Here is a 16,472-nt window from a genome sequence, read left to right as displayed (position 1 = left end):
CCCAATGAATATCAATGACCTTCCTTAAGCTATCTACCCCTTTGCTGATTACAGCCTCTTCTGATAAGCTGTTCCAAATGCCCCACAATCCAACAAAAGTAGTAATTTTGAATATTTGTGGTAAAGGGGGAAAATTGGAAGTAGGGAGGTGAAAGCATAACGAACTCTACTGGATTTCCAGTGAATAACCAAAACACAATCACCCGTGTTATATACCTTAATTATTTTAGCAGACATAAAAGAATGATGTACTTATAAATTCAACTTTACAAAATTGTATAACTCAACTTTATCATTAAAATACAAACTTTAAGTCAAAATGTTAAGTGCTCAATCGCTTAAATTAATTTTTTTTTTTTAAATCTGTAATAACCAAGAATTAGCTAATGATAAAATTAAAATCAAAATTGCAAAATTAAGCAAGTATATATGTAATTAAACAAAACAAAAATAATTAACTTTTTAGTTATTAAAAATAATATAAACAAGCTAATCTTATGTAGCATGTGTCAAAATAATTTCTAATTGCCAGAAAATATAAAAATATTTACAAGTTGCAAAAGGGTTGAAACCTCAAACAAGAGAAGCAAATTGTCACAAATCAAGTTCAATGCTGGCATGTTTCCCATAAAATAAATTCATTAATTTTTTACTAAAATTAAACATAAAATACATCATAAAATTAAACATAATCTAAGGTAGCATGTATGAAAATAACATCTGATTAACCAAAATATTTAAATATTTGGAAGATGCAAAAAAATTCAAATTTCAAACACGAGAAGCAATTTTCCGCGAAGTCTGAGTAAGTTCAACGTTGGCATGTTTTCCATAAAACAAATTTATTAATATTTTACTAAAATTAACCATAAAATATGCTAATCTGAGGTAGTATATGCGAAAATAACAATCAATTAGCCAAAATATTATATTTGCAGGATGTTTCAAAAAACAGAGAAATTTTTCGCGAAATTCGGGAAAGTTCAATGTTGTTATGGTTTACAAAATAATTCCTTTTTTAGACATGGAAATTAAACAAAAAATAAACTAATCTGAAGTACTATACGTCAAAATAGCTTCCGATTGTAAAAAACTTCAAAATATTTACAAGATGGAAAAGGATTGAATTCCCAAACAGGGAAGCGATTTTTCGCGATGTTGCAAATCGAACGCATGTTCAGAAAATAACATTAGTAAAATACTTTATTAAAGGTTTTAAGCACAATCCGATGATTTTTGAAAGAATTTAAGCACCAAGAAACTTTTTCAAGGTTTTAAAACTTTTTCAAGCACTTGAAAATGAACTTTTTTTTTTCAAGCACTTTACAAGGTTTTTCAAGGGCGTACGAACCCTGAAGAAACATATCGTGAAACAAAGAATCCTTCTTTTCAATGTCATAATTGGAGAAGAGGTTTGCTTTTTTTTGTAATCAGTTAAGCTTTTTAGCTTTTGTAGAATGGCTTTTTATATCTGAAATTTGGCTATCAACATTGATTAGGCATATCCAACACATTTAATGTGAACATCATATTAGATTGCTAAGTTGTTTCACACAATAATTCTTTAAATTATGTGATCAAAATACAATTTTTGGGCAAAAATTTATTGTTTTGTATATGGTTGGTTATACAAGGTGCATTCTGAAAGCAATACAATGGTTTTTACCAGGCCGCTTTTATTGGTAGGAGTATAATCTTACTACTTGGTTTAGATGAGGGGGGACCCTAAGGTTTTCCGGAAAATCAGTCTCAGGGTTCCCCGAGCTGTGGAAGTCGCAAGACGTAAGTTAATGTTATCCTCTGCACATTGACCATGTAACTAGAAAAATGGTACCCGATTAAGTTTTGTTGCTTAACCAACAAAATCTCTTGAGGGGACTAACAAAATGATCCGTGAGGCTTAGGGGCACCCATATTCAAAATTTTAATGGGGGAGAGGGGCTCAGATATTTTCCTCATAATTTAGTAGGATATTTCTTCATAGAAACAGATTTCAGTTCCGATTAGTTAAAATTTGAAATTTTTAATAACTTATTCATTAATGGCTGGAAAAGAAATGTTTTTACATTTTTGCAAAGAAAAAAGTACTAAAAGCAAGGAAATTCTAATTTCTAAGAGGGGGCTTGAGCCCCCACTTGCCCCCCTGTATAGGTGCCCATGGTGAGGCTTACGGGAACTCTTCTCTGTCATATTCACAAGTTTTGAGCTGGTTAAAGACCTCTAACGAGGGCTGGGAAGAGGTTCAAGATGAACAACGCTCTGGGTGGCCATCAACCAGCAAAACCGACAATAATGTGGCTCGTGTTCCTCAATTGTTGAACTTAGACCCTAGATTGACTATCAAGATGGTTGCAAACGAACTGAACATGTCGTCTACTGCTGTGTTTTGCACTACTCAAGATTTAGCGATGAGAAAAGTCTGAGGCAAGTTTGTTGTTGTGTATTAATTTCTACTTCTACTACCATTGTAACTTCGACTTCAACTCGAAGTCCAGATATAGTTTCGATATGGCGTGGTACGTACACGTACGGCGAAATGTTGTCCTTGAATAAATCATGTAATAATCAATTTCGTCTTTCAATGGACTATGAAGTAAAAAATATATAATAATTTGGCGACGATGTGAATAGATAATGGCTGAAATTATGCAGCTAGTCGAAGCTCTTCAAGATTTTGTGAATAAACTTAATATTACTGCATGAAATACACCGCCCAGCTCAGTCAATTCCAGCCGAGGACTGCAGTTTCGTGCTTATTAGCACTCATCAGCACGGCATAGGAGTGACTGAGCTGGAGGTGGAAAAACCTCTTAAAGAAGCCTAGAGTTCCAAACAAACTGGTAGCTAATACAGAATTAGCACTGACCAGACGAGTGACCGAAACATTGGTTTGGTTCGACTTGAATATTGAATGCAAGGCAGGTATATTCAGTAAGTTTGAATCGAACCATTGTTTCGGTCACTCGTCTGGTCAGTGCTAATTCTGTACTAGCCACCAGTTTGTTTGGCACTCTAGGCTTCTTTAAGAGGTTTTTCCACCTCCAGCACAGTCACTCCTATGCCGTGCTGATGAGTGCTAATAAGCACGAAACTGCAGTCCTCGGCTGGAATTGACTGAGCTGGCGGTGTATTTCATGTATCTCTGCCCTAAATTTATCCTTTGATCAATTTGATGAATCATCGGAATCTTTTGATTGTTATTCACAGAGATTGGAAAACTACTTCAAATTAAAAGGGTTATCGAATGAGGATACGGAAACAGAAGAACTAAAAGTTTTAGTTTTGATCAACTGCCTCAGTTCCCGCCAATACCAGCTTCTGTCTAGTTTAACTGCTCCTGATTTACCTTCAACTAAAACTTATAAAGAATTGCTGTCATTACTAAAACAGCATCTATCGCCAAAACCGAACGTTTTGACCGAACAGCATCAACTTTTTTCAAGACTGCAAAATCATGGTGAGTCGCGATATCTACATTCATTTCTTCATTAAAAGATCTTACGAAAAATTCTGAATTTGTTTCTCAATGTAATTCAAGTGATTGTTCGAAATCTATGTTAAATTTATTATTACGTTCTCAATTTATTCAAGGATTGTCTGATTCTGATATTCGTGAAAAATTGTTGCAACAAGGTGATATTACGTTCGAAAAGACAATCGAAATTGCTTTAGCTATTGAAGCTGCAAAAATTGAGAACAAGGAAGTATATAAGAGTAATTTTTCAATTCTGTTAATAAAGTATCACTCGGTAGCATGAAAAATAAACGTCCACTTCAAACCAAAAATGAAAATGCAAAATTCAGAAGTCACTCAAAATCACCCATGAAATCTGAAGGTGTTAATTTTAAAGAGCTTGGATTAGAGGGATTATGTTTACATTGCGGGAAATCTAACCATAAAACCCAAAATTTTTTTTTAAAGAATAAACTAACTTGCAAATATTGTTCAAAACGTGGACATTCAGTTTCGGTTTGCATTTCTTATTTAATCAAAAACAAAACAAGAAACCAAAATGTCAACAACATTATACATGATCAAGATGACCTTGCTGTAAATCAAATTTATGATGTTTTTTCTAATAATTATGCAAATGATAAGATGTATGCTATTATCGAATTAAATGGTTTAAAACATAAATTCGAATGTGATTCAGGAAGTAAAGTAAGCATAATGAATATTGATGAATTTAAGAAGTTAAAACTTAAAATTCCAATTCAAAGAACAGATGTGTGTTTTCGAAGTTACACGAGTCAGATTTTCAAGCCACTTGGTATTGTACAATTAAATGTTTCTTATGAAAATAATTCAAGTTTTGAAGATTTATAAGTCAAAATTGTTCTATTTTAGGACGAGATTGGATTAAAAAATTAAGCACAAATTTACATGACCTCAACAAAATTTCAAATGTTCCTTGTGTCGATGTTTCTGTTTCGAAAATTCTTGATTCATATTCAAATGTGTTTGAACTTAAGGTTGGTTGTATTCCTAATTACACATGCTCCCTAAAATTAAATCCAGATGCTAAACCAGTTTTTATTAACCTCGTTCTGTTCCATACGCCTTAAAACATAAAGTTGAGGAAGAGCTTGATAAATTAGAAGCAGAAGGTATAATTGAAAAAACTGACTTTTCTGAATGGGGGAACACCCCTAGTTGTTGTTCCAAAATCTGATGGTTCTGTACACATTTGTGCAGATTTTAAAGTCACAGTTAATAATTAGCTGCAAAATGCACAACATTCAATTCCTAGAATCGAGGATATTTTTAATAAATTACGAGATGGAAAATTTTTCTGTACCTTAGATATTCACAAAGCATATTTGCACATGAAAGTCGATGAAGAAAGTGCTAAATTTCAAACTATTTCAACCCGTCGTGGTATATATTTAGCTTAACGGCTATTTTTTGGTATAAAAATTGCTCCAAATGAATTTCATAAAATTTATGGATCAATTTGTTCAAGATTTAGAGGGTATAATAGCATATTTCGACGATTTAATTATCCACAGGGGTAGAATTGATCGACTTGTCACATATAGGACATTTTCCGCAAAAAATATAGGACAAATATAGGACACATTATATGAATAAATTTGCTATGAAAAAATAAATAATACATATCATATATTATTTATTTATTCTTATCAATGATTTTGTTTTAAAAAAATCTCAAATAAAATTATTTTTTACATCTGAAATGACTTTCCTGCAGTTGAAAGAATAATTTTTGAAAAAAAAGTGTACTTTATAGACGAAATAATTAAACAAAACTTGAACAAAGAAAATTTTTATTTTTTCTTCCTCACTCATGACCCAAGTACTAATTTCTCTGTTCTTTGATTTTATATCTAATCTGAACCCTTTAACACTTGCATTAAGAACAAACAGAGCTTGAGAAAGATCCTCTTGACGTTTTTCAGAATTGCTTGAATGTTTTAGCATGCAGCCTCAATTGCGAAAATCCACTATTGCTTATGGTCACTGAACAGTTGAGAAATGGCAAAAAGCGGTAAAATCATCTTTTCCTTTAGTGCACCATGCACCAAAACTTGTAGAATTAATGTCCTCCTGGTTCAACAACAACGAAAAACGGGAATATAGGAAATATAGGACATTTTCTAAAAATATAGGAAATATAGTACGATTTTGATGCTTTTCTTGAAAATATAGGATATATAGGACTACTTCGACCCCTGTATCCAGGGTAAAACCAAACAAGAATGTCAAGAACGTTTATTTAAAGTGCTTGAAAAGTTACGTGAATTTAATCTGCATTTAAACCTTGCCAAACGTAAATTTCTTGAAGAAAAAGTTCAGTATCTAGGACACATTATCAGCTCTGCTGGACTTCACAAATCACCAGACAAAATCAAAGCTATCTCTGAAACACCTCAACCTAAAAAGGTCGATGATGTCCGAAAATTTATTGGTTTGGTAATGTATTACTCGAAATTTATTCCAGATGCATCTAGTCTTCTTCATCCATTAACAAACTCTTATGCAAAAACATTCGCTTCAAATGGACTGTACAGTGTGAAGCTGCTTTTTTAAATGCAAAATCAGTTATTGCAAGTAATCAAGCCCTTGTACCTTATGACCGAGATCTTCTGGTTACCTTAGCCACCGATACCAGTCCCCTTTGGATTCTCATGAGTTCTATCACATGCAATGCCTGATGGAACTGAACGCCCAATCGCTTTTGCTTCAAGAAGTTTAACAGCTGCCGAGAAAAATTATAGTCAACTCTATCGTGAGGCAACTGCGGTTGTGTTTGCTTGCAAAAAATTTTATGACTACATTTTTGGAAGAAAATTCACTTTAATTCTCGACAACAAAGCTATTTACGCCATCTTCCATCCAGAGAAAAGTCTTCCAGTAATGTCTGCATCACAAATGCTTCGATATACTCATTTTCTTTCAAATTTCAACTACACAATAGTTCATAGAAAATCTGATAAACACTCGAATGCAGATTACCTTCCCAGATACCCCTTTACCAATTTCAATTAATCAAATAAATAGTATTGACGAATCACAAGCATATAAACAATTTATTATCAATTGGATCTCAACAGAAATTTTAACCACAGGGAGAATAAAACATGAAACAGAAAAAGATGATAATTTAAAAAGTTCAAATATGATGTTGTGGTAGGGAATGTATTCAATCCTACTATAATTCTTCAAGACGGAATTTTGTTTAGAGGAGATAGAGTTATAATTCCTAAGTCACTTCAACCAGTAAGCAAATCGTCTTCAGATTTTTCTTTACACAGAAGAGTACACTTCTCACTTCCATCACACAGTTCTTTAACAACCAGTCAATAAAGTGATCTCCCTTTGAGACGTCATGAAGAAGTGCATCAACCACCTGCTACATCACAAAATAATGAAGTCAGTGAACCCAATGCTCTGTCCCAAACATCAGCAAAATCGACAGTGGCTCAAACAGTGCCTAAAAAGAACAATATCGCAAAAGCTTGTGTCCCTGGCACTCCAGTTCCTTTAAGGAGATCAAACCGTCAACGAAAACCTATCAGAAAGTTAAATCTATGAAGGAAAAAAAATTGCAGAATTATTGTATCATTATTGTAAATAACTTTTAACAATTATTTTAATTTACTTTATTGGTTCTCACATTTTGTATATATTTATTATATTCTACACATATATATATTATTTGTAAATATTTAACGTTTTAAATAAGTGTGAGAGAATTGTGTATTAATTTCTACTTCTTCTACCATTGTAACTTCGACTTCAACTCCCAGTCCAGATATAGTTTCAATATGGGGTGGTACGTACGGCGAAATGTTGTCCTTGAATAAATCATGTAATAATCAATCGGAATAAATCATGTAATAATCAATCTCGTCTTTCAATGGACTATGAAGTACAAAATACATAATATTTGTGCCGAAGCACCTTGCCATAACACGCTGCGAATCGCAAGTTTCTGGCTTAACACCAGGTGAAAACGCTGTCCCAGCCCCCTATAGTCCTGACGTCGCCCCGACAGACTTCTTTTTGTTCCCTCGGATTAAGGTAGACCTGAAATGAATCCATTTTTCATCCCTAGAAGAGATCCAATTAGCCCTGACAAAGACCTTAAGGGGAGGTCCCCAAAAACACCTTTCAGGGCACCTACCAGTCTTGGCAGAGACGATGGAAGAAATGTGCAGAAGAACAAGGACATTACTTTGAAGAATTTTAAGTATTTGTGCAAATCTGTTCAATAAATTACATTAAGAAAAAACTGCATTACTTTTGGAATAGACCCTGTGAGATACACATAGAAAAGTATTTTAGACGAATGAAAATTTTTGAAATAAATACCCGGGTATATACCCCGAGTATTTACCCCCAAAAATAAATACCCAGGTATTTTACATCACTACTCCTAGTTAAAGCATATTTTGAGGGCGTGTGTATTTTTTTACACTTAACTCTGATTTTCAAGAAGACAATTTTTTTTTAAAATTATCCAGGAAAAGTAAATGGTAGAAAAGGTAGGTATGTTGGTCGCCCCTGAAAATATTGTTTTTTTATCTAATCATTTTTAAACTGAAGGGCCTTAAATCGCGCATTTGAACCCTTCAAGGGATACTGAACAGTATTATTCGCAAAAATGTTAGAAACCCACATTTCGGAGGTCTTTACTCATATAATTTAAAAAAAAAAAAAACAGAATTTTGGATGCTCCAAATTCTGTTTCAAGATTGCATTTTCAGTTAGTTTTATTGAAAAAATACTTTTTGTCACTTTTATTGCAATTATGAAATACAACTCACAGGGCCCAATACAGGCTGATTTTGCTACCGTTTTTCGGTACCTTCACAAAAATCCTATTTTGAAATCGGTACTTTCACAAAAATCAAGTAATAAAATCAGTAGCTTCACAAAAACATCGAAAATTTCTCAAAAATTCGCATTTTAAAATATAAAATTTGTTTCTCTGTTTAAAACAAAATATACTCATAAAATAAAATTCTAAGCAGGTTTACATGAACAATCGCTTAAATAGAAATATTTTTGTAGTATTTTAACTAATTTTTAGCTGTTTCACACCAAAGTGTATTTATGCAATATTATCGCAATCTTTAAACATCTGTTTTGAGGAACCGTTTTTCTCATAATTTCCTATTTTGTACACAGTACATAGACCATTAAGCTGAAATTACGATGGTATTTTTCTTACTTCTTAGTAGAGACGTACCGAGTACTCGGTACTCGGCCTACTCGGCCAATTTGCCGAGTACTCGGTACTCGGCCAAATTCTGATCAGATACTCGGCCAATACCAAGTAGTTGCAAAAAATTGAATATTGTCCAAGAAAGATATTAAAATTTATAAAGCGTCATATTCTGCAATCATTTACAGTTAAAATTTTTAAGTCAAATTTAAATTTTGAGAAAAATTAAGTTTGTAATGCTTTAATGGAATAAATCTTTATTTTAATGTCCCCAAAGTTAATAAAACTTATTTATTAAAAATTATGCAAAAAAGGTAAGCATAGAAAATATGGAATTTTTAGATTAAAAATGGATTTTTGATACAAACAAAAATTAGTTATAAAAAATATAAAAATACCTTTGGTTAAAAAATAAAAGGAAATAAAACAATGTTAAAAGCACAGTGCAAGAACACTGCAGACACGTGTTTTGGCGTTACAAGAAAATATCTTTTTCAATGCATAAAATGGGAGCTCGTGGATTTAGAGGCATCCGTCAAAAGTCGGATTTTCTTGTCGAATGTCTTTACATTCTTTAGCTCACATGTTATGCACTGAAAAAGACGTTCCTTGTAACGGGGGCGGGCAGAAACACGTGTCAGCAGTGTTCCTGCACATTTGTTTTATCTGATTTTGAAAATTATTTATGTTTGGGGGACTAAAACTATAATTGATTGGTATACAGTGAAACCCCTCCTAACGGACGACCCTCCTATGCGGACAATTTTTTATTCCCCAGTTCCAATGCAAATAACATTATTAAACCCATCCTGCGGACACCTCTCTGTTGCGGACAAAAAAAAAATTGTCCTGTTAGTGTCCACATTAGAGGGATTTTACTGTAATTTGTTTTAACTCCAACTTGATTAATCCAGGGGCGGCATTTCGACGTTTCATTTGGGGGGTCGATTAATAACTGGCTTAGTATGGAATAAAACACATATTGGCTAACAGGAAGTAATCATAAAATGTGTTTGATATTAATAAAAATTAGTGTTTATTAACAATTTAAATTTTTGTAACGAAAATTTTCATTCATTTCATTACATGTTACTCATATAGAACGTCTTGATAATACAATTTTTACCTTATGGTAAAGTTTTCCTGCTCTTTCAGATTGCAAAAATCAGGCGTGAAATCTTGTTACTAAATTAACTAGACTGTTACCATCAATGCCCCGTGTCGTGTTTTTTTTGCCAGAATGCTAAAGATAAGTTTTTTCCCCCATTATGCTTCGAAATTGATTCCCTTACCTCCTAAAATTGAAAATGATCTTTCTTGATTAGTCGAGCTGTTTGGAATAGTTAAAAAACAATTAAATTAACAAAAGTTACGTATGAAAACATACTTTTCAGATCTTGTTCTTCAAAATCACCCAGGCAACTTTAAAATTTATTCAATGATGAAAAAAGAAGCCCCACATAGTCTAACCTCTTTTTGCAAAATTAATCTTTTTGCCTCATGTAAATTTAACTCATAATTGAAACATTTTATTTTTCGTTTTCAATATCCAATCCAGATAATATAGAAGCAGTGAAAAAAAATCCAAATGATATAAAATCAAACAATGATTTAATATTTTGTATGAACCAATAGATTCAGTTTCTAATGAATTCAACAAAGGAGTTGATGAGAAATATTTTTCTGTATTTTTGGCTCTAAAAAATTAATTTTTTCCGCTCTTTTTTAAAATTGGCTCGGATTAAGATTTTTTTTTTGAAAAGCTCCACGTTTTTTTGGAAAAATACATCTATGTTAAATTTATTAACAGTTTCAAGTGTAGATTGAACTGAAGCTTGAACAGGCCGAAAAATAAGGTTAGCTAATGAAGATATTACAATTGAGTAAAGCATTTTTCAAAAACTCTCTACAATAAAAACAAATTGAGTAAAAAATTAAACGAAGTTCTACATGTTAAAGAGCATCCGTTTTTTCACCATTGAAAGAGCCGTTTTCGAAAGTGATTTCTTCCAGGTGTTTAATCGCTGCTTTTGAAACTATCGAGAAAAAGTTTTTATGATTGTGGGTCTCCTTAAGACCATCTTGTGTCACTCCGAGATTGCATAATTAAAGAGCCCCAGAAAAGGTATTTGTTGAAGTACGATATTTTGTTCAAAAATAGCATGTATTTTTAAGAACTTTCTAAGAAAGTATATTATGCATTGAGTAGCTGAAATGTATTCTCAGCAGAAGAAAGTGACGAACACTTGTTAAAGAAACATATACTTAAAATATGGGCATAATGAATGTAAAATACCAAGGAATTTTCTTGTGAAAATCATGCAGTCAGACTACTTGCACGAGCCTCTTATATTGGATGTACCAAAGTTACACTAAACACACAAGTATGAAGCATTTAGCCAATAGGAGGAAATTAGTTGTTTAGTTAAAATTAACCATGGTTAATGAATTTTCATCAGTTTTCTTCCCCCCCCCCAGTGGCGTAGCTAGACCCGACTTTCGGGGGGGGGGGGGGGGTTACTTCTTTTATATATATATATATATATATATATATATATATATATATATATATATATATATGTGTATATAAATATATATATATATATGTGTATATAAATATATATATATATATGGGGCATTCCACGGTATTTTGGACATTATGTAGAGTCCGTAACGTGACCTTTTTTTGCCATAACTTTTTAATTTACCGTTTGAGTTGCAAATTATTTTAATCTGAGCTGGTGTGTTGGTGGGAAAAGATCAAAATAAAATAATATGCTAATCAAACAGTAAATTAAAAAGTTATGGCAAAAAAGGTCATGTTACGGACTCTACATAAATGTCAAAAATACCTTGGAATATGCCCCATATATATATATATATATATATATATATAATCGCTTGGAATTTTTTCCTTTTCTTCCTTTTTTCTTTCTTTCTCTTCTCTCTTCTTTTTCTTTTTTTTTGAGACTAACTTTTCAAGGGGGGGGGGTTTCCCCAAACCCCCCCCTTAGCTACGCCTCTGCCCTCCCCCCTCAAAAGGCCGGCAAATTTTTCATGAATTTCTAAGTCATCAAATAACGGAAAACACTTGCTCTTGTCTGGAAATATGTCAAGTTCCATCAACTAGCGAGATTTTTAAAAAATAACATTGATTTGCGAGTTACATTAATTGAAATTCCCCATTTTTTATCATTCTGCTCAAAAAATTTGGAGGTGCGACCGCCCCCTCTTGTCCCCTATTTGCCGCCCCTGGATTAATCATACCTTTTAGTTATTCATTTTTTTATTTTTAAAAATAATTTTTTTAATAAAATTTTTGACGCAGACAAAATTCTTTATATAATGCTTAATTAAATTTCAGCAGGAATTCAGTTTTAAAAACTATTATATGGACAAGGAGGTCTATACTACTATTCCAATAGTAGTTCAAAATTCATCACATGTGTGTTGGTGGTTCTTCTAAAAACATAATTGGTACTTGGTAACTCAGCCGAGTAGTGAAAGGCCGAGTACTCGGTACTCGGCCAAAGTGCTACTCGGTACGTCTCTACTTCTTAGGTTTTCAGCCCCCCCCCCCCCCCCCCCCCCCCCCCAAAAAACGAAACCTGTTAAAAATAATACTAGATGACATTTACACTTTTAGAAATAACATTTCCCTTGTTCCACTACTTCTTTTACAAAAATTAGGATGCGTCTAAAATTTCACAAAAACAATGCTGATAAAAGAAACTTTCACAAAAATAGAATGATGCAATACTTTCACAAAAATAGGTAGCGAGAAAAAAATCCTGGATTGGCCCCTGACTCATAATAACTGTGAATTGTCATTCATAAGTAAAATCCCATTGGCAGAAAGTTTTGTGAAAGCGAATTGGATGACGATTTACTCTTACTCTTCAATTACAATATTGAAGAATCTGCTTTCGAAGGTTTCAATGAGTTGTAAATATATTGTGATTTCTATGTGATTATTTTGGTTGATTTTATTTTTCTTTATATCTTCATTTTTTATCACCTACTTTATTTTTCTCTCATGTCTTAACAAAAAATTTTAAAAATTAAAAAAAGTGCTTATTGAATTATAACGTTGATTTTAGAATTCAGCGAAGTTATTTCTTTGGAAAATCACAAGGTAAGTTTTTATTTATTTCTTATAATTAAAAAAATTTATTTATTGCTGTTTGTGTAGAAAATAATATAAACTATAATAAATGATCGACACGGGCGGCATGTTTTGATTCGCTTTCTTGCGGCGCATAGGATGGGGCAGCTTATCCGATGAACTTTTTTTTTATTTAATCGATTATTATAGATTAGGCGTACATTATATGGTGGCTTATCTACCCTGAATTACAGTTATTTAAAAAAAACTAATATGAAATTTAGAGTTCAGGCTTTGACTTGCAAACCCCCCGGAGTAAGTTCGAATTTTTTGCCAAGTTTCAGGGCTGTAGTTGCTATAGGGCATTCTGGCCATCAAGTACAAAGAAAGAATCACCTTTATATATATAAATTAGTAGCGAACATCCATTTTTAGGTGCAGGGTATGTTTATGAACCAAAACGTAGTAGACTGCAACCTGAAAATGAAGCATGCCTTACGTTTGGGCAAGTTTGTTTTGTTTGTAACTAATATTTAGAACTTCATATAGTGTAAAAGACTCTACTGTAGTGTGCTTGCCAAGATCCCAGAAAAATTCTACATCTCTACTATTCTTCAAAAAAAAAAAAAAAAAAAAAAAAAAAAAACAGCAAAGAAAAGGAAATTTAAAAAATTGTTTGTTTTGTTTAAATTTTGTACATATTATTTTTTCAAAAAAGTGCCAACTCACTCAACATTTTTGCTTCATTCTTCAATGCAAGAAATGAATTTCATATTTGCATTAGAGATGACGAAAACCCCGACAGTAAAATTCTATCTAAACTACTGCATTTTCGCTATTGCTGGAGAAGATAGAGTGACTGATGATCTTTTTCAGGGTTGCCATTCAATTCTGAACAAAAAATTCCTTGTATTTTCCCTGTATGAGTATGCAGCTTTACAAACAAGCTAACACTGATATTCATATAAAGAATTAACCATCCTGATAGTTTCATTAGGGGAAAAAATACAAATAAATAAATTAAATAAGCAGAAGTAAAAAATAGTTCATCAAAACTGAAATAATAGTGTGTTAAAAAAAAAAAAAAAAAAAAAAAATCACAACCATTCATTACTTGGACCTTAAAAGGAAAAAATTTAAAGTGAGCAGAACTTTAAATATTGATCACTAATATCATGCTTTCTAAATAAAATTAGCAGAAAATTCAAGATGCATGTCAAACAAAACATTCAATAAATTGTGCTTTTATGATAGATATTTTAATATTTACTTTTAAAAAAAATGTTAAGCAAAATTACAATTTTTAATTTTATTCCATTCATTCATATATATATTTTTAATTTTAACTTTTATTTATTTATTTATTGGTAGTTTATATATTTAGGCATTATTTTTGCAATTTCATTTTTTAAAGTCGTGAAATTCCCTGTATTTTCCAGGTTTTTAAACCTATTTTTTTTTATTTCCAGTATTTTCCGTGTTTGTATGGTTTTTTGAATTTCCTGTATTTTTCTTGTTTCTTCAGGATTCCCTGCGGCGTTGCAACCCTGCTGTCATTTATAGAAAGACAAAAAATAAATAAATAAGTAAATAAATAAATAAAAATAAATTAAAAAAAATTAAAGTAAAAAATTTATAAGTAAAACTGGGGCAGAAGAACAAAATTAAATATTAATTATTGGATAGATGTGCCTCAATTGTGGGATTTAATAATGTTCACGATTATGGGATTTAATGAAGACGTGAAATTGTATTAAAGTATGAAATATTTTGACCTGAAAACTATTGATAATAGTTTAAACAATAAGGAAAACTTTTCGAAAGACAAAGACCTCCCTTTAATAAAGATGAAAGACAGAGTATTATGCATGCACTCCTTTTAAATGGACATGTGTCAAACGCATGCTTTTGTTTTCGTTTCGTGACGCAATGTTTACATTTTGAGGAACGTGCAAAATTTCAAAATCTTCAATTATGTGATCAAAAACAATTGATCGGAAAGTCGAGATTCTACAACAAAAAATGTCAACAATTATATTTTCACTTCTTGAGTATTTTGTTAAAAAAATCGCATGTAAATTAGGAAACAATTTTATATTTGTGGCATCACTATTTACTACATACGAATTGATGATTTATAATTCTAAGTTTAGCTATATGGTAAGAATTTTATCTGGATAATAAATAAGCAAGAGTAGAACGTAAAAGCAACAAATACAATTTAAAGACGTAATACAAAGTTTTCAGCAATAGTTTAAGCTTACTATGTACCAAAACAAAAAACAAAACAAAAACAAAATGGCTGCCTGCATATTGCCTCGAACCCAAGACAAAAACATATAGTATCATTTGCATATTTGATTTTTTATGAGACATCTGATCAATGATTCTCCTTCTTAGCTTCATATATAATCAGTAAACAAGATGATGAAATTATATTAATCACCATTATTTCAAGAGAACAGATAAAAATTTAAGAACCCGCCACAATGATGAATTAACCAATCACAATGCAGTATATATTAAATGCATATTACTTACACATTCTTCCTCTTTTTCCATCCCAGTGGGCATTTGGGGAACAGCCCGATTGATAGTAGCGAAATCCTGGAATTCAGGAACATCGTCCATATAATATATGGGCATGGGCTTTGAGGCGTCCAGCGCCCTAGCCCTAAACGACAACTTACTCATTGGCCCAACCGTCACAAGTCCCTACGAACACGAGGCTCGCCGAAAAAACGGCTTGATGCGAGTTCAAAAGCCCGTGAAAACGGGAACTTTTTCTCCTCGATAAAGTTCGAAATCCTTTGATGTTAATCCATGACATTTTGGTGAGTTTCTTGCACAGGAACAATGTTTAAATCAACTTTGAACTTTGAGATGTTACAACGATTTTGACCGTCCATCATGGCGGACGACATCCATTCTTCCCACAATATTTCGACAAAAACTTTCCCTCTGGCGCCATCTACGACTGAAGAAATTTTCAGAGGACAGTTTTGTTTTGTAAATGGCTCGTCGTTTAGCATCAAGTAGTTTCTGTTTCTGTTATAAATAAGCAAAATTAAAAACGTGAATTTTAAACGTTATTTTCTACACAAAAATAAAATATTATTTAATATGTTTGAGCAAAATTACTTTGTTAACTTATAAAATGACCACGTTTCTAACGATTAGTTTGAGTCCCTAATTTGGTATTTCCCCTCACGTCTATTCAGCAAATTAACTCATTTAAGAGAAAGCTTATTCTGCAAGCTTTATTGTGAGAAAACTCAACTATTGGAATAGTCGTTCCAGTGTAATCTACTTTTTTTCTTGTTTTTTTCGCAACAGTAAATTTCCCCTTGTCCCTTTTCCCCTCCCAGATCACAGTGCTGCTTCAAAGATGATGTATCAAAGCATTTCATATTCTTGCAAGTGAATTGATTATTACACTGCAATAAGCTCTTTCTTGTTTTGTATATTAAGCATAAAACTCGAAGCATAATTCATAATTCTTATCCTGGAATATGTTATTAAAAACTGACCAGACAGTCTTGTTTCAAAAAGTGGATCTCAGGAAGTGAGTCATGGGGGGGGGGGGGATCATGAGGCAGGATTGTACCACAGAAACGTTTGGAGAAATTACTTTAGAAGAATTTAAGTCTTTTTATTAGTGGGTCGCAATTCTT

The 16,472-nt window shown here is 32.2% G+C and overlaps 1 protein-coding gene across 1 annotated transcript in view; it reads right to left on the bottom strand.

Annotated features, from left to right (window-relative positions):
• The window catches only part of LOC129216374 (enhancer of polycomb homolog 1-like), a 67,951-nt gene extending 52,232 nt beyond the window's left edge, over positions 1-15,719 (bottom strand). The window contains exon 1 of the mRNA XM_054850587.1: positions 15,340-15,719. Coding sequence (XP_054706562.1) covers positions 15,340-15,492 — 153 coding nt within the window. The 5' untranslated portion in view covers positions 15,493-15,719. The remainder of the gene's footprint in view (positions 1-15,339) is intronic.
• Between the last annotated feature and the right edge of the window lie 753 nt (positions 15,720-16,472).

Source organism: Uloborus diversus, chromosome 2 (genome assembly GCF_026930045.1).
Source record: "Uloborus diversus isolate 005 chromosome 2, Udiv.v.3.1, whole genome shotgun sequence".
Taxonomy (NCBI): Eukaryota; Metazoa; Arthropoda; class Arachnida; order Araneae; family Uloboridae; genus Uloborus; species Uloborus diversus.
Note: the sequence above shows the minus strand (reverse complement) of the source record. Positions and strands in the feature narration are given on the sequence as shown.